This window comes from Zophobas morio, unplaced genomic scaffold (genome assembly GCF_036711695.1).
Source record: "Zophobas morio isolate AGI-343-1 ecotype UQ-CSIRO unplaced genomic scaffold, CSIRO_AGI_Zmor_V1 ptg000021l, whole genome shotgun sequence".
Taxonomy (NCBI): Eukaryota; Metazoa; Arthropoda; class Insecta; order Coleoptera; family Tenebrionidae; genus Zophobas; species Zophobas morio.
This window is the reverse complement of record NW_026972126.1, coordinates 19832000-19854958: the sequence shown is the minus strand read 5'-3', so window position 1 is coordinate 19854958 and position 22959 is coordinate 19832000. Positions and strand designations below refer to the sequence as shown.

General features: G+C 30.8%; 2 protein-coding genes across 2 annotated transcripts; one reads left to right on the top strand and one right to left on the bottom strand.

Annotated features, from left to right (window-relative positions):
* Positions 1 to 1024: 1024 nt before the first annotated feature.
* Positions 1025 to 9298, top strand: LOC135131971 (dynein regulatory complex protein 10-like). Its single transcript, XM_064059854.1, has 6 exons — positions 1025 to 1225; positions 1297 to 1485; positions 1531 to 2198; positions 8615 to 8829; positions 8877 to 8939; positions 8986 to 9298. The coding sequence occupies exons 1-6, from the start codon at positions 1112 to 1114 to the stop codon at positions 9216 to 9218; spliced, it is 1482 nt and encodes a 493-aa protein (XP_063915924.1). The 5' UTR covers positions 1025 to 1111; the 3' UTR covers positions 9219 to 9298.
* LOC135131970 (switch-associated protein 70-like) lies at positions 9220 to 19287 on the bottom strand. The gene is made up of 4 exons (XM_064059853.1): positions 19177 to 19287; positions 18617 to 18894; positions 17249 to 18497; positions 9220 to 9584 (listed from the first exon to the last, which is right to left on the bottom strand). Exons 2-4 carry the CDS (start codon positions 18713 to 18715, stop codon positions 9334 to 9336), a joined length of 1599 nt encoding a protein of 532 aa, XP_063915923.1. The 5' UTR covers positions 18716 to 18894; positions 19177 to 19287; the 3' UTR covers positions 9220 to 9333.
* Between the last annotated feature and the right edge of the window lie 3672 nt (positions 19288 to 22959).

Genomic DNA, 22959 nt, shown 5'->3' with positions numbered 1-22959 from the left:
TAGAGTCAATAAGAATGAATGATCAAAACGGAATAGAGGTGGGTGGGTGTGGACACTTTTTACTTTGTTTTCAGATCTTAGATTCTCCCCTTTGTCTAAATACAATTCAATTCCAATTTTACAGCAAAAAAAAATAGTTAGGAAAATAGAGAAAAGAGGTGGGCGGAGTTGAGTTGACCTTTTTTTCCTAAAGATTTACCCCCTCTTCATTTTAGTTACCACTCTTGATATTGTTCAGTCTTATCTCAGCAAGTACTAGCCCCGCCCACCCACCCACTATTTTCTTTGAGAGTATATCATTTGCCAAAATTAGTTTTATCTTAGGAAGCACTAGGCCCGCCCACCCGCCCCTCTATTTTCTTAGAAGGTATGCTATTTGCCAAAATCAATCTTATCTTAGCAAGTACAGACACAAAAATTGAAAAACTGCAAATCGAAAAATTAAACAAGCGAGAAACTGAAAAAATTAAAATTGAAAAAACAAAAAGATATAAAATCGAAACACTGAAAAAGTGAATAATTGAAAAAATAAAGAAAATCAAAAAAGAAAAATTAAAAACTGAAACTCGAAAAATTGCAAAATAGAAAAATTCGAAACTGAAAAAAAGTGCTTTTTGTTGAGGCTTGCAAAGCTAAAATCAATAGTTTACCATCTTACGAACGAAAACGTCCCTAGCAACCGATTATTTGTTCAATATGGGTGAAGTTTGCTTGAAAATTGTGACAATATTGTTCTTCCAACCCTTGTAGTTGGATCTTGAAGGTCCAAGTTTCGTGTTCTAGGGTTCGACCCCCCTAATTCTTCAAATGTTATAAAGACAAACTTAATTTTATCAGCGACAGGTAGATAATCAGTAATTCAACATTCTCTCGCATTTGATCGCAATTAGTCGGAAAAACTCTTCTCGTTGTTCTTTGTTTTTTTTTCTTCGATGTCACCCTTGTATTGAAGATATCCGTATCTATTTTTCAGTAACCATGGAGGTTGTTACTGTATTGATTTCAGTTGGTATGCTTTCAAAGTGACAAGAAGTCCACAGTTTTCATGTTTTATGACTTTATAGTATCTCCTAAGTGTAGTTGTGGATGAAAATTCTAGCATTTGTTAAGAATGAAAGATAAATCTGAAGTGGAACCCTCCGATAGCGAGGCTCTCGAATATGAACTACAGAAACGAAGAATACTGAAGATAATACAACATACGATGTACAGACTAAAACTGTTGGTAAATATACACAACCTCTAGAATAGTTAAAGACTTAACTTTGTTCGTTCACTTTGCGCATTTCCTTCAAGAGCCACCTGCCCACCATTTTGGAGAACAACGGCGCCATCTTGCGCCGCTTCCTCAACAAAACCGAAGCCGATTTCGTCGTGTACGTGTGCCAAGAAACCCCTCCCATGGCTGCCCAAATTCTGGAGAACCGCTCCGACTTAGAACTCATTTGCAACATGTTGGAAAGAATTAACATCTCCGACAAGAAAGTAAGTTAACCCAAATACCGATCCACCACCCACCCTTTCTTCCAGGCAAACCCCGGCTCCAAGAAACCCCTGCCTTTCGGCGCCGGCGAGTACTACGAAGCCCACGTTTCGTACGCCGTGGACGTCATCTTCAGATGTAAACCGCTAGTCGAGCACATGGAAACCTTGGAGGGCGATCCGGACGTTTTGATGATGGGCTTCGTGGATGCCATAGCGCAGCTGGAGAGCATCGTCAACGACAAACTGAGCATATCGGCGGAGGAGGAGATCAAGAGGGAGAACGACCTGAAGACGGCGTTTAGGCTGAGCATGTTGCTGTCGAACAACATCCAGGAAATGGAGCAGTTGTTGGAGAAGCAGAGGGAGGAGCTGGGGAAGGAGCACGACAGGAAGGAGGCGATCCTGCAGGACTTGGCGGAGAAGATCGATACCTTGCGGGAGAAGTGTAATAACCAGATTAACAAGATCGTGTACGATTCGGAGGTCGCTATGATGAAGGACTATAATAAGAGTGTGGAAGTCCAAGCGGACCTTTCGCAGGAGGCGGCCAATTCGACGCATCAGTACGAGCATTTGTTGGAAGAGCATTTGGAGGTGGAGAAGGGGCTGAGGACGAAGAGGCTCAAAGTTGAGGCGCAGTTGGCGAGTTGGGTGGCGAAGTACGATAATGATATTGGGGAGAAGCAGACGGAGTACGACGAACTGGAGAAGACGTAAGTAATAATAACAATAAAAATAATGATAATAAAAAAGTAAGAACTGCCCACTTTTATGTTTTCTCGAGGTTTCGTCTGTGTCTGTCTCTGTATATTACGAGTGTCTTGTAGATGATAAAACGCCATGTCAAAAATTTTTCGCAATAAATTCTTTCTGAAGTATGTAAAATATTGACTCTATATTTGTGATTTATCAAAATGCAATATTATGTTGCTCTTTTTTTAATAAGTTATACAACCAATATTTTTTCTAAAATCTGGATTTATTGTACTGTACTTCAGAGGCCAGGGAACTTCTATCGAAATAACTTTCAACCAATCTTTTAATATTTACAATTTTTCCTTTTTCCATTTTCTTACAATTTTTCCATTTTTCAATGTTTCTGTTTCATAATTTTCCTTTTTCCAACTATAATTTTTCATTTCTTCAATTTTTCGATTTGCAATTTTTCAGTTTTTCTTTTTTTTTCTTAGTAATTGCTAAGATAAGACTGATTTATGGAATGACATATCTTACAAGAAAAGAAAGGGCGGGTGGGCGGGCGGGCCTAGGACTCGCAAAGATAAGACTAATTTTGGCAAATGACACATTCTCTAAGAAAATAGGGGGCGGGTGGGCGGGGCTAGCATTTGCTAAGATGAAACTGGACAATAGTAGGGGTAGTCACTGAAATGAAGAGGGGGTAGGTGGGCGGGGTAGTTGCTTGTTTATAAGACTTTTTGGAGAAAAGCTAAACTGAGCCCCGCCCACGTATTTTCTCTATTTCACTGATTATTTTCTCTATTTACTCTAAAATGGGAATTAAATTTCTACTTTGACAAGGGGTAGAATCTAAGATTTATTATTAAAACAAAAAGCCCACAAATTTGGGAATCAACTGAATAAATGTGTATCTACTATGTTGCTATTTTTTTTTGAAAAATTTACAACCATTAATTTTTGTAAAAATCTGGATTAAAAATCTGGATTTATTGTACCTATTGTACTTCAGAGGCGAGGGAAATTCTGTCGAAATAACCTTGGTCCAATCTTTTGATATAACAATGTTTTTGTTTTATAATTTTCGTTTTTCCAACTTTAATTTTTCAATTTCTTGACTTCCAAATTTTTCAGTCGTTTGTAAAAAATTTGCAAATTTTCGATCTAATAATTTTTCATTTTTTGATTTTTCAAGTTTTTGATTTTTAATTTTCATTTCCACGATTTTTTAATTTTCATTTTCTCAATTTTATATCAGAATTTTTGCATTTTCATTTCCTTTATTTTTTCAATATTTCGATTTTACCACACATTGTTTTTCTCGATTTTGGACTTTTTCGATTTCTAAGTTTTTCGTTTCTTCAATTTTGCAAGTTCTTGATTTCCACAGTTTTGCAATTTTCCATTTTTTTTATTAGAAAAGTTGAAAAACTGAAAAATGAAAAATCGAAAAACTAAAAAACCTGGAAAAATCGAAAAATTGGAAAACCGGTAAATTGCAAAATCGAAAAAGTGGAAAATCGAAAAACTGAAAATTGAAGAACTGAAGAAACGGAAAACTAAAACATTGAAAAACCAAAAATCGAGAAACTTAAAAATCAAAAAATCAATGAATCGGAAAACTGGAAAATCCAAAAACTGCAAAATCGATAAACTGAAAGATTAAAAAGTTAAAAAATCAAATATCGAGAAACTGAAAAATTGAAAAACTTGCTAAAATTGTAAAATTGAAAATGACAAATTATTAAATTAGAACACTGAAAAACCGAAAAATTGAAGAAATAAAGGAAATAAAAACCGGAAAGGAAAATTAACAAACTGAAAAATTGAAGAAATGAAAAATGAAAACAACAAAAGTTGAAAAATTAAAGACTGAAAAATCGTGAAATTGCAAATCGAAAAATTACAAAATCTGAATATCGAACCACTTTAGAGTTAGACTAACAAAAAAAATTGAAAAAGTACAAATCAAAAAATTGAAGAAACAAACAATTGTAAAAATAAAGGAAATATAAAAGCGAAACGAATAATCGTAAATTGAAAATCTGAAGAAATGAAAAAGTGAAAAATCCAAAACTGAAAAGTCGTATAAACGAAAATGTTTTAAAATCCAGTAGGAATTGAAAAATGGAAAAATTCTAAAATCGTAAAATTGAAAAAGTGAAACATTTTAAAAACTATTATTATTATTACATATTAAAAATGAAAAATTGAAAAATCTAAAAATTGAAACTTTTTTCAAAAAAAAAATTTTGTAAAAATTAAATGTTATGAAAAATGTAATTCTATGTAAATTCTATTATTTATCAATATAAAATCCAACTACGATTCTTCGATTTTGGACAATGTATTGAACTGGATTTATCGGGATTTCGATGTTTTAATTTAAATTTTCATTTTTTTTTTTAATATTTAGTTTTTCAGTTTTCAGCTTTTCGACTTTGGGGCTATTTCGATTTTTCGTTTTTTTAACTTCACAACTCTTCGATTTCTCTGCCTCAATTTTTCCATGTTCCATTTTTTCGATTTTTCGATTTTTCTATTTCCCAATTTTTCATTTCAGTTTTGAAATTTTTCAGTTTTTCGATTCTTCGATTTACCAATTTTTCAATTTAAATTTTTTAAATTTTGGAGTTTTCTATTTTTCGGTTTATTGATTTTTCAGTTTTTCGATTTTTTGATTAATGGATATTTTTAAGTTTAAATTTTATTTTTCATTTAATTTTTAATTTTCAACTTCTAAGTTTCCTTTTTTTGATTTTAGACTATTTCGATTTCCCGATTTTTCGATTTTACGACTTTTTGGCTTTTCCATTTTTAGATTTTTCAGTGTTTCGATGTTTCGGTTTCTTAATTTTTCGATTTCCCAATTTTTCGTCACTTCAGTTTTAAAATTTTGCGATTTCTACATTTTTCAGTTTTTCGATTCTTCAATTTTCCATTTTTCCTTTCTTGATATCTCGGTTTTTCGATTTTAAAAATTTTCGCCCTCGAATTTTAGATTTCTTGATTTTTCAAGTTTTCGATTTCTCAGTTTTTCAACATTTCAATTTTGAGAACTTTTCCACATTTCAATTTTGGGAATTTTTCAACATTTCAATTTTGCGAATTTTTCAATTTCTGAATTTATCAAAATTTCCATGTTTCGATTTCTAGATTTATCGAGATTTCGATGTTTCGAGTTTTGGATTGTTCAATTTCGTGATTTTTGTATTTATCGATTTTTTTAATTTTAAATTTTTCAATTCAGTTTTTTAGTTTTTTTGACTTCTCGACTCTTCGATTTCCCGATGTTTCAGTTTTTCAATTTTTCGACTTTTAGATTTTTCAATTTTCCAGCTTTACGATCCGATTTTTCAAATTTTCGATTTCCAAATTTTTCGTCATTTCAGTTTTGGGATTTTTCAATTTCCCGATTTTTCAGTTTTTCGATTATTCGATTTACCAATTTTTCAATTCCACTTTTTTAAATTTTGGATTTTTCGATTTTTCAGTTTATTAATTTTTCAATTTTTTGATTAATTGATTTTTTTAAGTTTAAATTTTTATTTTTTATTTAATTTTTAATAATCAATTTTTCAATTTTTAACTTTCATATTTTTCGATTTTGGACTATTTTGATTTCTAAATTTTTCGATTTCTCGATTTCTTAATGTTTCAGTTTTTCGATTTTTCGATGTTTTGAGTTTTCGATTTCTCGATTTTTCGATTGTACGACTTTTTGGCTTTTCGATTTTTAGATGTTTCGATTTTTATTTTTCCTATTTCAGTTTTAGAATTTCTCAATTTCTACATTTTTCAGTTTTTGGATTCTTCAATTTTTCGATTCTCCAATTTTCCAATTTCTGGATTTTTAATTTTCAATTTTCCAATTTTTAACTTTCCTATTTTTCGATTTTGGACTATTTTAATTTCTAGATTTTTCGATTTCTCGATTTTACGACTTTTTAGCTTTTCGATTTTTCACTTTTTCTATTGTTCAATTTTCTAATTTTTCTATTTTTCGGTTTTTAAAATTTTGGATTTTTAAATTTCTTCATTTTTCGTCTTTTCAGCTTTTTTTTAATTTTCAATTTTTAAATTTTAGATTTTTCAATCTTTCAAATTTTCGATTTTTTTTTGTTTCAATTTTTCAATCTTTCAGCTCTTCGAATTTGAAATTTTTGAGTTTTTCAAGTTTTCGATTTCTTAACTTCACGACTCTTCGATTTCTCGATTACTTGATGTTTCACTTTTTCAATGTTTCCATGTTTCAATTTTTCAAATTTATGGGCTTTCGATTTTTAGATTTTTCGATTTTCCACCTTTATGTTTTTCGATTCTTCGATTTACCAATTTTTCTATTAAAATTTTTCAGTTCTTCGATTTACCAGTTTTTCAATTTCAATTTTTTTAATTTTGGAATTCTCGATTTTTTGACTACTCGACTCTTCGATTTGTCGATTTCTCAATGTTCCGATTATTTTCAAATTTTCGATTTCCCTTTTTTTGGTTATTTCACTTTTGGAATTTTTTTATTTCCCGATTTTTCAATTTTTCGATTTCTTAACTTCGTCAATTTATCAATTTTTCAACTTCAATTTTTTAAATTTTGGACTTTTCGAGTGCTTAGTTCATTAATTTTTAAATTTTCCAATTTTTCAATTTTTAACTTTTCTGTTTTTCGATTTTGGAGCATGTATTTTGATTTTCCAGATTTTTTCGGTTTTACGACTTTTCGGCTTTTCGATTTTTCGATTGTCCAGTTTTTCGATGATTTGATTTTAAAATTTTTCAATTTCCAAAATTTTCGTCATTTCAGTTTTAGAATTTTTCAACTTCTGCATTTTTCAGTTTTTGGGTTCTTCAATTTTTGAATTTTTCGATTCTCCAATTTTTCAATTTTTCGGTTTTTAAAATTTTGGATTTTCCATTTTTCCGATTTTTCGTCTTTTCGGCCTTTTAATTTTCAATTTTTCGATTTGCAAAATTTTAGATCTCGATTTTTAGATTTCTCGATTTTCTAACTTTATGTTGTTTCGTTGTATCAATTTTTCGATTTCATACGGGTTTTGGGATTTTTCAATTTCCCGATTTTTCACTTTTTCGATTTTTGATTAATCAGTTTTTTTAAGTTTGAATTTTTATTTTTTATTTAATTTTTAATTTTCGGTGTTCCAATTTTGCAATTTTTACCCTTCCCATTTTTCGATTTTGGACTATTTTGATTTCTAGATTTTTCGATTTCTCTATGTTTTTTTTTCAATTTTTCGACGTTTTGAGTTTCCGATTTCTCGATTTTTCGATTTTACGACTTTTTGGCTTTACGATTGATAGATTTTTCGATTTTACAGTTTTTCCATCTTTAGATTTTTCAATTTTTCGTCATTTCAGTAATAGAATTTTTCAATTTCTACATTTTTCAGTTCCTCGATTTTTAAAATTTTGGATTTTTCGACTTTTCGATTTTTCGTCTTTTCGGCTTTTTAATTTTCAATTTTTAAATTTTAGATTTTTCAGTCTTTCAAGTTTTCGATTTTTTGCTGCTTCAGATTTAGAATTTTTCAGTTCTTCGAATTTTAAATTTTTGATTTTTCAACTTTCGATTTTTTAAATTTTTCACTTTTCTATTTTTCAACTTTTCGATTTTACAGTTTTTTGTTGTTTCGATTTCTTAACATCTCGATTTTTCGATTTTCAAAATTTTCGACATCGATTTTTTAAATTCTCAATTTTTCAATTTTTCGATTTCTCGATTTTTCAACATTTTGGGAACTTTTCAATCAACATAAACTTTGCCATGAATTGATAACAACTTCCAATCACAGATTTCCTGCTTGGCTCCGTATCTCCTTTGGTTTTCCTTGTCCGTCCATTTTCAAAAATTAAAAAAAAAATCGAAAAATTGTAAAAATAAAGAATCAAAAACTGAAAATTCGTATAAACGAAAAAGTTTTAAAATCCAATAATATTTGAAAAATGGAAGAATTCTAAAATGAAAACTAGAAAAAACTGCAAATCAAAAATTAAAATTTAGTAAAAATCCTTAGATTCTCTTATTTACCAATATATAATCCAACTTCCGTCCCTCAGAACCAATAAGGAGAATGAGCAAAACTAAAAAATTGAAAATTGAAAATTCGGGAAACTGCAAATAAAAAATTGCAAAATCTAAATAACGAAACACCAAAAATTTGGAAAATCGAAAAACCAAAAAAAAAAAATCGAAAATTTGAAGGACTACAAAATCACAAATTGAAAAATTGAAAAAGAAGAAACTCAAAGAATTAAAAATGAAGAAAGAAAAAAATAAAATAAAAATTTGGAAAATCGAAAAACTGAAGAATTTGAACTTAAAATCTGCAAAAATTGCAAATCGAAAAAAGAAACAAAAAAAAATAAAAACTGAAGAAAACAAAAGTTCCATCGAAATAAATCTACCAATTTTTTGTAGTTACAACGAAGAAAAAGAAGAACTCGATTTGTTGCAAGATCAGCTCGAAGATCAGGAAACCGAGTACCTCGTTCTAATGAAAGAAAAAGAAGAAGAAGAAGAGCGCATCAACTACGAAAAAGCGTGGATGTTCCTGCAGAATCGGGCGGCCAGGCGAATCCAGAGGGCTTGGAGGGCCTACAAGGCCCGCAAACTCGCAAGACGAAAAAAAAAGGGTAACAAACAAAACCCGGGTGTGTATCTACTAACGACTTGTATCCAGGTAAAAAGAAAGGCAGTGCTGAGGCCATTAAAGGTAAAAGCGGCGCCAAGAAGAGTCCCAGAGGTACAAACGGGTCACAATAGAACAGAATAAAACTCACTCCTTTCAGGCAAGAAAGAAAAGAACGAGAAGAAAGGCAAAAAGAAAGACAAGAAGAAAACGGAGCCGGTAAAAGATGAACTACGCGTCCAGCTTTCAGGGGGACCTGACCCCAACGCTCTACTCGAAGGTAAATTCCGCGATGACATTTTAGGTGAGATCAAGTCTAAAGAAGCTTTCTCGAAACACGAGCTGGTGGTGAACTTGATGAAAGATGAGACGGAGTCCATGAACGAGAACTAAATCTTTATAAAAAATTTATTAATGCTATGATACATGTTAAAAAATTAGTAAAGCAAATAAAGTAGAAAAGTATAAATTAAGTGGAATGGTAGTACTTTGAGCATTCATCAGTCTGTTAGTTCTTGGTTCTTCGCAAAGTGGCGGCCCTCACTTCCAACAGCACGGGTCTTTCTTTAGTACTCGGCATGAACGAATGCGCTCTTCGTATGCGGTCTCCTTCGCGAAGCGTGGGGGCCACTTGGTACAGTTTGGCCTCGAGGAGTTCTCGGCTGTCTTCGGATAGTTTAATTTTATCGTGGGCTAATTTTAACTGGTGGTCTAAAGCCTGTCGTTCCCTTTCCAGCTGGACCAATCTTTGCTCCGCTTCTAGAAGAACAATAAGAAACCGAGTAGTTAAGATCTTTTTCTGAAAGTAGTAGTACCAAAAAGATGGGAAAATTAGATCGACGCCACAGAAGTTAAGGTTTTATCATAAAGTGAGGGCTAACATGTTCAGTACCTACTGGTACCATCATCACAGCTAAATGATGAACACGAATTAGTTTATACTTAGCCAAACACAAAACTTATTTTGGTACTGATAAGGAACTTTGAGTCCAAAATGTCAAAATATTCAGCAAGTGTCCACGGCTGGATAAAAAAGTATCCCGAACTAGTGTTAAATGAAAATTCTCAATCTGTTTTTTACAGAGTGTGCTGTAAAAAGGTAAGTAAGGTATCCAAATTTTTATCATTGCTACATTTTTGAATTTGTCACATTTATTTTTATTAGTACCAATTTCTAACAATTACAATTAAACAAAGTAGTTTACGAAAAAACTCTGTGGACAAAGTGTTTCAAAAAACAAAGCAGGTTATTCGTAAAATTTTAGGCGATAATCTAATTTATTTTTAGGTCGATGAAACAAGCGATTCGTGTGGACGTTATGTCGCGAATTTGTTGATTGGAATTTTGACCAGTGAAAAATGTGGCACTTCATATTTGACTAGCACAAGAGCTCTAGAAAAGATAAATAATAATACCATTACGAGGTTTATTCATGAAGGTTTAACGAACTTTTTTCTTACTACTACAATACACTCTCAATTTTTTCGAAATTCTTGAAATTTATAAAACTGTTAGAGATCCCAAACTAATTTGTGTGAATGAACACACTGGTTTGAATATTCTTTTCCTTTCTTCTCTCCTATCTATTTCTTAAATCTTTAAATGTTCGGTTTTTTCTCTTTCTGTGCTTCACATTTGGTTCTTCAATTTTTAAAATTTTAGAGTTTTCGATTTCTTGATTTTTTGATTTTTAGATTTTTCAAATTTACGATTTTAAAAATTTTCGATTTATCGATTTTTTTAATTTTAAATTTTTCAATTTTTTATTTTGAATATTCAGTTTTTCGGTTTCCCGCTTTTCTAATTTCTCGATTTTTTGACTTCTCGACTCTTAGATTTATTTCTCGATTTTTAGATTTTTCAATTTTCTAGTTTTATGTTTGGATTTTTCAGTTTATGATTTCTCAATTTTTCGTCATTTGAGTTTTGGGATTTTTCAATTTTCGGCTACTTCGATTTAGCCATTTTTTAATTTCAATTTTTAAAATTTTGGATTTTTCGATTTTTCAGTGTATCGATTTCGTGATTAATCGATTTTTTTAAATTAAAATTTTTATTTTTTATTTTTCAATTTTCCAATTTTTAACTTTCCTATTTTTCGATTTTGGACTATTTTAATTTCTCGATTTTACGTCTTTTCAGCTTTTTTTTTAATTTTCAATTTTTAAATTTTAGATTTTTCAATCTCAAGTTTTCAATTTTTTGCTGTTTCAATTTTTCAATTTTTCAGTTCTTCGAATTTGAAATTTTTGCTTTTTTAAGGTTTCGATTTTTTAACCTCACGACTCTTCGATTTCTCGAGTACTCGATGTTTCACTGTTTCAATTTTTCAAATTTATGGGCTTTTGATTTTTAGATTTTTAAATTTTCCAGCTTCATGTTTCGATTTTTCAATTTTTCGACTTCCAAATTTTTCGTCATTTCAGTTTTGAGATTTTTCAGTTTTTCGATTCATCGATTTACCAGTTTTTCAATTTCAATTTTATAGATTTTGAATTTCTCGATTTTTGACTATTCGACTCTTCGATTTTTCGATTTCTCATTGTTTTGATTTTTCGATTTTTCACTTTTTTGATTTTTTGAGTTCTCGATCTTTCGATTTTTGGATTTTTCGATTTTTCAAATTTACGATTTTCAAAATTTTCGATTTAACGATTTTTTTAATTTTAAATTTTTCAATTTTTTATTTTGAATACATATTCAGTTTTTTGGTTTCCCGCTTTTCGAATTTCTCGATTTTTTGACTTCTCGACTCTTCGATTTCTTTATTTATCGATGTTTCAGTTTTTCAATTTTTCGAACTTCTGGACTTTCGATTTTTGGATATTTTGAATTTACAGTCTTTTTGATGGTTCGTTTTTTCAATTTTTCGATTCCCCAATTTTCCAAATAATATTTTAAAAATTTTGGATTTTAAAGTATCTCGATTTTTCGTCTTTTCGGCTTTTTAATTTTCAATTTTTAAATTTTAGGATTTTAATCTTTCATGTTTTCGATATTTTGCTGTTTCATTTCTTCAATTTTTCAGTTCTTCGAATTTTAAAATTTTGATTTTTCAATTTTTCGCTATTACAGTTTTCTGTTGTTTCAATTTTTCGACATTTCTGTTTTTTTATTTTTAAAATTTTCTCTTTTCAACATTTCAATTTTGGGAATTTTTCAATGTCTGGATTTATCGAGATTTCGATGTTTCAATTGTTCAAGTTCCTGATTTTACGAGTTTTTTAATTTAAAATTTTTCAATTTTGTTAATTTTGAATATTCAGTCCGCCAGTTTTCGGTTTTTCGACGTTGGGTTTCGATTTCTCGATTTTTTGACTTCACGACTCTTTGATTTCTCGATTTGTCGACTCTTTCAATGTTTCCATGTTCTAATTTTTCGAATTTATGGCTTTTAAACTTTTAGATTTTTCAATTTTCTAGTTTTATGTTTGGATTTTTCATTTTTTGATTTCCCAATTTTTCGTCATTTGAGTTTTGGGATTTTTCAATTTTCCGCTACTTCGATTTACCCATTTTTTAATTTCAATTTTTTAAATTTTGGATTTTCCGATTTTTCAGTTTATTGATTTTTCAATTCATCGATTTCTTGATTAATCGATTTTTTAAAGTTTAAATTTTAATTTTTTATTTGATTTTTAATTTTCCAATTTTTAACTTTCCTATTTTTCAATTTTGGACTATTTTAATTTCTCGATTTTTCGATTTTAGGACTTTTTAGCTTTTCGATTTTTCAGTTTTTTGATGGTTTAATTTTACAATTTCCAGATTTCCCAATTTTTTGTGAATGCAATTTTCCAATTTTCCAATTTCTATACTTTTCAGTTTTTCGATTGTTCAATTTTCTAATTTTTCAATTTTTCGGTTTATAAAATTTTGGATTTTCCTATTTCTTCATTTTTCGTCTTTTCAGCTTTTTTTTTATTTTTCAATTTTTAAATTTTAGATTTTTCAATCTTTCAAGTTTTCGATTTTTTGCTGTTTCAATTTTTCAGTTCTTCGAATTTGAAATTTTTGATTTTTCAAGTTTTCGATTCTTCGATTTACCAATTTTTCAATTAAAATTTTTCAGTTTTTCGATTCTTCGATTTAGCAGTTTTTCAATTTCAATTTTTTAAATTTTGAATTTCTCGATTTTTTGACTACTTGACTCTTCGATTTGTGGATTTCTCAATGTTTGGTCATTCAGTTTTGGGATTTTTTAATTTCCCGATTTTTAATGTTTCGTTTCGTCAATTTATCAATGTTTCAACTTTAAATTTTTAAATTTTGGATTTTTCGAGTTTTTAGTTCATTAATTTATCAATTTTTCAATTTTTTGATTAATAATTTTTTTTAAGTTTAAATCGTTTATTTTCTTCAATTTATAATTTTCAATTTTCCAATTTTTCAATTTTTAACTTCTCTGTTTTTCGATTTTGGAGTATGTATTTTGATTTCTAGATTTTTCGGTTTTACGACTTTTTGGCTTTTCGATTTTTCGATTTTCCAGTTTTTCGATGGTTCGATTTTAAAATTTTTCAATTTCCCAATTTCTCGTCATTTTAGTTTTAGAATTTTTCAATTTCTACATTTCTCAGTTTTTGGGTTCTTCAATTTTTGAATTTTTCGATTCTTCAATTTTCCAATTTTTCAATTTTTCGGTTTTTAAAATTTTGGAATTTCTATTTTCCCGATTTTTCGTCTTTTCGGCCTATTAATTTTCAATTTTTCGATTTTACAATTTGTTCTTGTTTCGATTTCTTGACATTTCGGTTTTTCGATTTTCAAAATTTTAGATCTCGATTTTTAGATTTCCTTATTTTTTAAGTTTTCGATTTTCCCATATTCCAATTTTTCGATTTTCCAACTTTATGATGTAATAATTTTTTGATTTCATACGAGTTTTTGGGATTTTTCAATTTCCCGATTTTTCAGTTTTTCGATTCTTCGATTTACCAATTTTTCGATTCTTTGATCAATCAATTTTTTTAAGTTGGAATTTTTATTTTCAATTCAATTTTTAATTTTCAATTTTCCAATTTTTCAATTTCTAACTTTCCCATTTTTCGAATTTGGACTATTTTGATTTCTAGATTTTTCGATTTCTCGATGTTTCGTTCAATTTTTCGACGTTTTGAGTTTCCGTTTTCTCGACTTTTTGGCTTTTCGATTTTTAGATTTTTCAATTTTACGTTTCAATTTTTCATTTTTTCGATTTACCAATTTTTCGTTGTTTCAGTAATAGAATTTTTCAATTTCTACATTTTTCAGTTTCTCCATTTTTAAAATTTCGGATTTTCCGACTTCTCGATTTTTCGTCTTTTCGGCCTTTTAATTTTCAATTTTTCGATTTTACAATTTTTTGTTGTTTCGATTTCTTGACATCTCGGTTTTCGATTTTCAAAATTTTCAACCTCGATTTTTCGAGGGTTCGATGTTTCGATTGTCAATTTCCAGATTTTTCGATTTATCGATTTTTTTAATTTTAAATTTTTCGATTTTTTTTATTTTGAATATTCAGTTTTTCAGTTTTCAGCTTTTCGACTAGCATAATTTCGATTTCTCGCTCTTTCAGTTTTTCCGTGTTCCGATTTTTCGATTTTCCAGCTATATGGATGTGTCGCTTTTCAATTTTTCGATTTCTCAATTTTTCGTAATTTCAGTTTTGGGTTTTTTCAATTTCCTGATTTTTCGGTTTTTCAATTCTTCAATTTTCCAATTTTTCAATTTAAATTTTTTAAATTTTGGATATTTCAATTTTTCAGTTTATTGATTTTTCAGTTTTTCGATTTTTTGGTTAATCGACTTTTTTAAGTTTAAATTTTTTTTTTTTCATTTTTAATTTTCAATTTTCCAATTTTTCAATATTTAACTTTCCTATTTTTCGATTTTGGACTACACATTTTGATTTCTACATTTTTCGATTTATCGATGTTTGAGTTTTTCCATTTTTCGATCTTTTGAGTTTTCCATTTCTCCATTTTTCGATTTTACGACTTTTTGGTTTATCGATTGTTCGATTTTCCAGTTTTTCGATGACTCGATTTTTCAGTTTTTCGATTTCCCAATTTTTCGTCCTTTGAGTTTTGGAATTTTTTAATTTCTACATTTTTCGGTTTCCAATTTTTCAATTCTTTAATTCTACAATTTCTTGATTTTTAAAATTTTAAATTTTCCGATTTCTCGTCCTCTTAATTTTTAATTTTTAAATTTTAGATTTTTCAATCTTTCAAGTTTTCGATTTTCGCTGTTTCAGTTTTTGGATTTTTCAGTTCTTTGGATTTTAAATTTTTGATTTTTCAATTTTTCGATTTTTTAAATTTTCCACTTTTCTAAATTTTTGGCTTCGATTTTCAAGTTTTAGATTTCTCAATTTTTCAACACTTCAATTTTGGGAAATTTTCAATTTCTGGATTTATCGAGATTTCGACAGTTCGATGTTTTAATTGTTCAATTTCCTGATTTTTCGATTTATCGATTTTTTAATTTTATATTTTTCAAGTTTTTTAATTTCGAATATTCAATTTTTGATTTTCCAGTTTATCTTCATTTCAGATTTGGGATTTTTCAATTTTCCGATTTTTCAGTTTTTCGATTCGAATTTTTTAAATTTTGGATTTTTCAATTTTTCAATTTATTGATTTTTCAATTTTTCGATTTATTGATTAATGGAATTTTTGATGTCTACATTTTTATTTTTTAGGAGTATTTAATTTTTAATTTTCAGTTTTCCAATTTTTCAATTTTTAATTTTGATTTCTAGGTTTTTCGATTTTTCTGTTTCAGGTTTTCCATTTTTGTGTTTCCGGATTTCTCGATTTTTCGATTTTACGATTTTTTGGCTTTTCAATTTTTTCGTCATTTCAGGTTTAGAATTTTTTAGTTTCTCCATTTTTCAGGTTTTGGATTCTTCAATTTTCCACTTTTTGATTCTCCAATTTTCCAGTTTCTCGATTTTTAAAATTTTGGATTTTCCGATTTCTCGCTTTTTCGCCTTTTCGGCTTTTTAATTTTCAATTTTAAAATTTTATGCTTCTCAATCTTTAAAATTTTCGATTTTTTGCTGCTTTAATTTTTGAATTTTTCAGTTATTCGAATTTTTCGATTTTCCAATTTTAGACCTCGATTTTTCGAGTTTTCGATTTCTCAATTTTTCAACATTTTAATTTTGGGAATTTTTCAATTTCTGAATTTTTCTAGTTATGAAAATTTTCTATGAAACCCTATATCAACATAAAATCTCCCATAAATTCATATCAATTTTCAATCACAGATTTTCCCTTGCTTTGATATATCCTGCTTTGGTTTTCCTCCTCCGTCTATTTTCAAAATTTTCAAAAAAAAAAATCGAAAATTTGTAAAAATAAAGAAAATTGAAACAATTTTTCTGAAATAATTAAAATTTAGTAAAAATTAAATTTTATTAAAAAAATGTAATCCTAGATTCTGTTATTTATCAATCCAACTTCAGTTCCTCAGAACCAATAAGAATGAATCATCAAAAAGGGAAAGGGATGGGTGGGTGGGCGGGGCCACTTTTTGCTTTGTTTAAAATCTTAGATTCTACCGCTTGTCAAAATGGAATTCAGTTCCCATTGGACAGTAAATAAAATAGGTCATTGAAATAGAGAAAAAATGTTGGGGGGGAGAGTTTACCTTTTTTCTAAGAGTCTAATTAACAAGCAGTAGTCCCGCCCACCTACCCCCTCTATATACCTAGCATGTCATTTGCCAAAATTAGTCTTATCTTAGCATGTAGTAGGCCCGCCCACCCGCCCTCTATTTTCTTAGAAGGTTTGTGATTCGCCAAAATCTTAGCAAATACTAAGAAAAAATATGGAAAACAGAAAAATTGCAAATCGAAAAATGGAAAACATTAAAAATTGAAAAACTAAAAATTGAAAACTTGTGAAATTGATGATCGAAAAATTGCAAAATCTGTGTAAATTAAATTGTATTAAAAAAAATACAATCCTAGATTCTACTATTTATCAATATAAAATTCTTCCGTTCTTCAGAGCCAAACAGAATAAAATATCAAAACGGAATTGGGGTGGGTGGGCGGGGCCGCTCTCTATTTTCTTAGAGGGTACGTCATTTGCTAAAATCAAAAGGTACTAACAAAAACATTTTTAAATAATTTGTGTAAATGAACAAACTGGTTTTAATACTCCTTTTTTTTTCTCTTTCTCAAAACATTTAAAATTTTTTAATAACTATACATTTTTCTACTGGATATCTGTGGAACACTCGATAGATTTTTAGTTCTAGATCATTTGCTAAATGTTTTTAATTCACTTTTGAAAATGACATGACTTGACCTGAGCTGAGCTGACCTAACCCCTTACTTTGTCATGAAACCTTAACTTGCGATGTCAACCTACTTTTTCAATTTTTTTGGTACAACAAGAAACGACAAATCGAGCAATCAGTCACTTACCGTGCAACTGCTTTTCTTTTTCCGTTTGTAAATCCTCGAACTCCTTTCGCTTCCCGCGCTCTTCCTCCAAAAGTAGCTTCTGCTCCTCTTGCAGCCGTTCTAACTCCTCCCGCTTCTCCCACTCTTCAGCTAGAACCCTCGCTTGAAGCGCCCTCACTATCTCCTCGTCCCTTTTGGCTTGAGTTTCCTCCTCTAGTAGCCGCTCCAGCTTGGTCCTCATCTGCTCCAAATCACTCAGCTTCCGCGTCTCCTCCTTCACTGCAGCCTCCAGCTCCTTCGCTTGCCCTTCAGCCGCTTGTCGCGCGCTTCGCTCCTGCTGGAGCTGCGCCCTCGCCCTTAACATCTCCTGGATCCTTCCAGCCCTCTGCATTTTCCGTCTTGCGGCCTGAAGTCTCTGGTAACTCTGGCACCCTCCGGAATGGTCCGACGCCAGCTGAAGCGCCGACATCCACTGGACTCGAGTCATGTGGTCGGTGGTACCCAGCTCGAAGGCTCGCTCCGGGGTGTGCAACATAATCCGGTAGCCCGATTTGGCCTCGACCCGGCTTCCGGGTTCGATGGGTAGCGACCCGCAGCGGTCCTTTTCAGAACGGGTTTTGTAGTAGCTGAGTTCTGACGGCCTCAAGACGAACCAGTACTCACGCATCGTCGGGAAAATGTAGCCTTTTTTGGTCAAGTAACCTTTCTTGATGACGTCTTCGACGAGGGTTTGGTAAATATCGGCGACGGCTTCGGAGATTGCGTAATTGTCCTTGACACCGACGAGGGAACGAGATTCGAGTACTGCTATAAAAGGAGTTAGGCGAAAACTGCCCATGGAGATACTCAAGTTGGTGAAATCTTCCTCGTCCCAAGGACAGCCTAAGGAGTTGGCGAGGGTTTGGGCGATGTTGTAGACCTCGGAGGGGTGCAGCAGGACTTGGTAGCTGTTTTCGTTGTGGCCATCCAGCACCAGGTCCCCGAGAAGACAGAAGATGCGGAAGATTTGGAACACGGACTCGTCGCTGAAGATTTGGCTTTCTCTGTTGATGAACTTCTTGCGGCAGACCAGCCAGCACACTTCGGCTATTCTGGCTTCGTAGTCGCGCAGATCGGGTAGCGGGAGTTTATTGGGCAGCGACGAGAACACCTCTTTTTGGAGGTAGTACTTGTATTGGTCGAAGTTGAGGGTGGGGGTGCTGCGGAAGTGCTCCAACCCCCGCTCCACCCCGTACAGGTCCAAGAGGGTGCCGATGTTGGCGGTGAGCACCTACGACAAACCCGTCTAAAAATACCGCGATGAATCACCGATAACGTTAACAGTAGTGCGGCCTTGACATACACAGACTTTTATGGTAAAGTCGCGCAGCTGCTACTTAAGTCACTTACCTTAAGCTTGCTCTTGTGGACGAAGCCCGACTTGTCTTGTTGAAGGGCGTCGAAGGCCTGCCACACGCAGTTGGTGACGTTGTCGAGCAAAACGGCCATTTTCACTACGCTGGCGAAGAATGAGTCACTTACTTAAGTCGAATCTCGCCGACACGCCCACCATCTTAAGCAGCTGTTGAACTAATCGGTTAAGAGGCGCTTCCTGTGTGGAAGTGCGATGCACCGATTTAGCGTACTATCTTGGAATGATCGGATTTGGAAGAATGATCCGAGCTAATCTGGAAAAAATGGAGGGAGTAAATGTGTCAATAACAGCGTAGAGGATAAGTGGTTATCTTATCGTTATTACGGCCATAAAGGCACATTTTAGTGACTAATTTTACGCAATGTTTGTTTATTAATGCTGTGTTAATAGCTGGAAAAAAGCAAAACGCTTTAATGGTGACATTGAAAGAAGAAGTTATTAAATTACTAACGTTTCGAACGTTTTTACGGGTTTTGACCTAATTGAGGTTTTAGAGACGGCAGTTAAATATTTAAAACTGATAAGTAGGACTTACCCAGAAGGTTAATTAAAATTTTGATTTAGTAACTGTAAAACACTTGTTGTTTGTTGTGCATAAACAACCACACTGACAACTATCAACAAGAAAAAATTGTTGACGCAACGCTGAATACAGCGTGGGTTGTTTAAACTTTGGTCTTGGTAATTTGGGTTTTTTAGAAATGTGCGACTGGGTTAGGCAACCGAATTTACACTAGAACGTTGTGTAAAATTATGTTTATCTGATTTTGGCAAGAATTTACACAGTTTACATTTAATAATTTCCTAATGTCTACAATTTTATCAGCCATTGTGCTATTAATCACAAGATTGTACCAATTATATGCAGTTTTATAAGTCCCTGTTGTCAAAAAAAGGATTAAAAGTAATGGATTAGGAAGATAAGAATAGTAATGTTTAACAGTGCGATTAGTTGTGATCTGAATGAAATCAGTTTTTGTTTACTTCGAAAAAGTATTTTTAGTTTTTGTTTTCACTTTTACTACAGAGTATAGACAACATAATATACAGCTAGATTACCTATAAGCTAGTATCTGTCAGGGTCACAGTTCCAACAGTGTAAACGCTAAGTTTGAAATACGATGCGATTGTAAAGAATTTTGCCTTATTTATGGCATAACACAATAAAAATCCGGTTTTCCATACGGTCGACACTTTGATGTTGGTCTTGAGATAAACCCTGATTGCGATGTTTATTTATTGCTATTCCCTATCTCAGTTCGATAAGCAAATGTCAATTTGCGTCCGTTTCCGACGACAACAATTACAAAATTGTCGAGTTCCTCTAGTACATAATTTTTCGACTGGCTACTTTCGTGTTTTTTCGACGTTTCGTCAGATGCATGGTAAATCGTTAATCAAAATTTATGCAGGCATTAGCCCTGTCCATCCGCCCTTTATTTTGATTTTGACAAATGATATACTTTTTAAGAAAATAGAGGACGGGTGGGCAGGGCTTGTGCCTACTAAGATCCTTAGCAAGTAGTAGCCCCGCCCATCCGCCCTCTATTTTCTTTAAGGGTATGTCATTTGCCAAAATCAGTCTTATCTCAACAGGTACTAGCTCCACCCACCCGCCCTCTATTTTGATTTTGGCAAATGATGTACCTTCTAAGAAAAGAGAGGCCGAGTGGGCGGGGCTAGTGCCTACTAAGATTCTTAGCAAGTACTAGCCCCACCCACCCGCCCTCTATTTCCTTCGAAGGTATAACATTTGCCAAAATCAATCTTATTTTTGTAAGTACTATATTTACATTATTTTTCGATTTTTTTCTTGAATTTTTCGATTTTGCAGATTCTCGATTTTTCAGTTTTTTAATCTTTCGATTTTCATATTTGAATTTCTAAATTTTCCGATTTTTTGATTTTCTCATTCTCATTTTTTGATTTCTCGACTTTTCAGTGTTTCTATTTCTCGACTTCTCAATTTCTCTGTTCCACTTTTCACTTTTTTATTTTTTTTGATGTTTCGATTTCTCGATTTTTCAGTTTTTCGATTCTTCAATTTTTCGAGGTTTTAATTTTTCAATTTTTAACATTTAAAATTTTTCGATTATTCCATCTTTTCATTTTTCAACTTCTCAGTTGTTCTCGGCTTAAGATTTTTCGGTTTTTCGCGTTTTCAACTATGTATTTGATTTTTCACTTTTTCATATTTCGGATTTTTCGATTTATTGAGATTTCGATTTTGATTGTTCAATTTCCCCATTTTTCAATTTATTGAATTATCTTTTTTTTCAATTTAAAAATTTTAACTTTTCGATTTTTCATTTTTGAGCAATTTCGTTTTCTCGACTTATCAGTGTTTCAATTTTTCGGATTTTAAAATTTTTCAATTTTTTAATTTTGAACGTTTTTAAATTTTCGATTTTTTGGTTTCTCTATTTCTCAATTAATCTATGTGTTTTTTGGTTTTTCGACTTTTCGACATTTCGATTTTTTGATTTTCTCGATTTTTGACTTTTCATTATTTTGATTTTTCGACTTCTCGATTTCTCAATTTCTCCATTTTTTAATTTTTCAATACTTCGGTCTTCCGATTTTAAAAGTTTTTGATTTTTGAATTTTCTACTCCGATTTTCCGACTTTTCGATTTTCCGGATGCATGGTAAATCGTTAATCAAAATTTATCCCTTTATGCAGATGTTTCAGTTTTGGGATTTTTCAGTTTTTCGAATCTTCAATTTTTCTTCGATTGTTCAATTTTCAATTTTTTCGATTTTTCGATTTTTTGCTGTATAGATTGCTCGATTTTCCAATAGTTAAAATTTTCTATTGTTTAATTTTTCAATTTTTTTAACGTTAGATTTTTCGATTTCTCTACTTTTCGATTTTTAAGTTCTTCAATATTTCTATTTTTTAATTTTTCTAATTTTTAAATCGTATATTTTTCAGTTTTTCATGTTTCGATTTCCCGATTTTTCGATTTTTTGACTTCTCAGTTTGAGATTTTTCGGTTTTTCAGTTTTTGGATTTTTAAAATCTTTGATTTCCCGATTTTTCAAATTTCCGATTTTTTAGTTTTTTGATTTCTCTATTTATCGTTTTTTTAATTTCAAATTTTAATTTTTTTAGGTTTAAATTTTCAATTTTTCAGTTTTTAACTTTTCGATTTTTCCATTTTGGGTTACTTCTATTTTGCGATCTTTCGACTTTTCAATTTTTTGATTTCTCAGTTTTTCAGCTTTCGATTACCCAATTTTTCGTCATTTTATTTTTGGAATTTTTCAATTTATCGATTTTTTGGTTTTTCGATTCCCCAATTTACAAATTTTTCAAATTTTCGATTTTTCGGTTTTTTAAATTTTCAATTTTTCAATTTTCAGCTTTTGGATGTTTCGATTTTGGGTTGTTTCTATTTCTCGATTTTTCGTCTTCTCGACTTTTCATTTTCTCGATTTCTCGATGTTTCGGTTTTTCAATTTTTGGATGTATCGTTTTTTTTATTTCTCGGTTTTCGGATTTTTCCACTTTTCGGCTTTTGGATTATTAGATTTTTCAATTTTTTTGTTTTTCAGTTTTTCGATTTTCCATTTCTTCGTTTCTTCAGGTTTGGAATTTTTCAATTTATCGATTTTTTAGTTTTTTGATTCTTCAATTTTTCAAATTTTGGATTGTTTAAATTTTGAAGTTTTCCATTTCCCAATTTTTTGAAGTTTCAGTTTTGGGACTTTTCAGTTTTTAGATTATTCAGTTTTTCTTCGATTTTTCAATTTTTCGATGTCTCGATTTTTTACTTTTTCGATTTCTAGATATTCTGTTTTTTCGATTTTTTGATATTTCGATTTTTCGTCAATATTTCTATTTCTTAATTTTTCTAATTTTTAAAAGACAGATTTTTTAATTATATGTTCGATTTTTGATTTTTCCCTTTTTCTACTTTCCGACTTTTCGGCTTTTCGATTATCAAATTTTTTGATTCATCAGTTTTCCCTGCTTTGTACTATCGTTTTTTCAACTTTTCAGTTCTTCGATGTCTTTTTCTCATTTTTTCCAAATTTTAAATTATTGATTTTTGGGTTTTTTGATTTTTCAATTTTTACTCTTTTGTAATTTTTAATTTACAATTTTTCAATTTTAACTTTTCGATTTCCCAATTTTCAACTTCTAGACTTTTCCATTTCTCGATTTCTCAATGAATCAGTTTTTCAATTTTTCAATGTTTCGATATCTTGGTTTCTCGATTTTTCGACTTTTCGGCTTTTCGATTTTTCGATTTTCCAGTTTTTCGATGTTTCGATTTTTCAATTTTTAGATTTCCCAATTTTCCGTCATTTTA

What these genes read in the sequence shown, in the direction of transcription:
- LOC135131970 (XM_064059853.1), bottom strand. Translation starts at nt 18,715, where the DNA reads ATGGCCGTTTTGCTCGACAACGTCACCAACTGCGTGTGGCAGGCCTTC. An exon ending in TCCACAAGAGCAAGCTTAAG is followed by an intron (nt 18,498 to 18,616) that starts GTAAGTGACTTA and finishes GGTTTGTCGTAG; the next exon opens with GTGCTCACCGCCAACATCGG. An exon ending in AAAAGAAAAGCAGTTGCACG is followed by an intron (nt 9,585 to 17,248) that starts GTAAGTGACTGA and finishes TTGTTCTTCTAG; the next exon opens with AAGCGGAGCAAAGATTGGTC.
- LOC135131971 (XM_064059854.1), top strand. Translation starts at nt 1,112, where the DNA reads ATGAAAGATAAATCTGAAGTGGAACCCTCCGATAGCGAGGCTCTCGAA. An exon ending in TGTACAGACTAAAACTGTTG is followed by an intron (nt 1,226 to 1,296) that starts GTAAATATACAC and finishes ATTTCCTTCAAG; the next exon opens with AGCCACCTGCCCACCATTTT. An exon ending in TTAACATCTCCGACAAGAAA is followed by an intron (nt 1,486 to 1,530) that starts GTAAGTTAACCC and finishes CCTTTCTTCCAG; the next exon opens with GCAAACCCCGGCTCCAAGAA.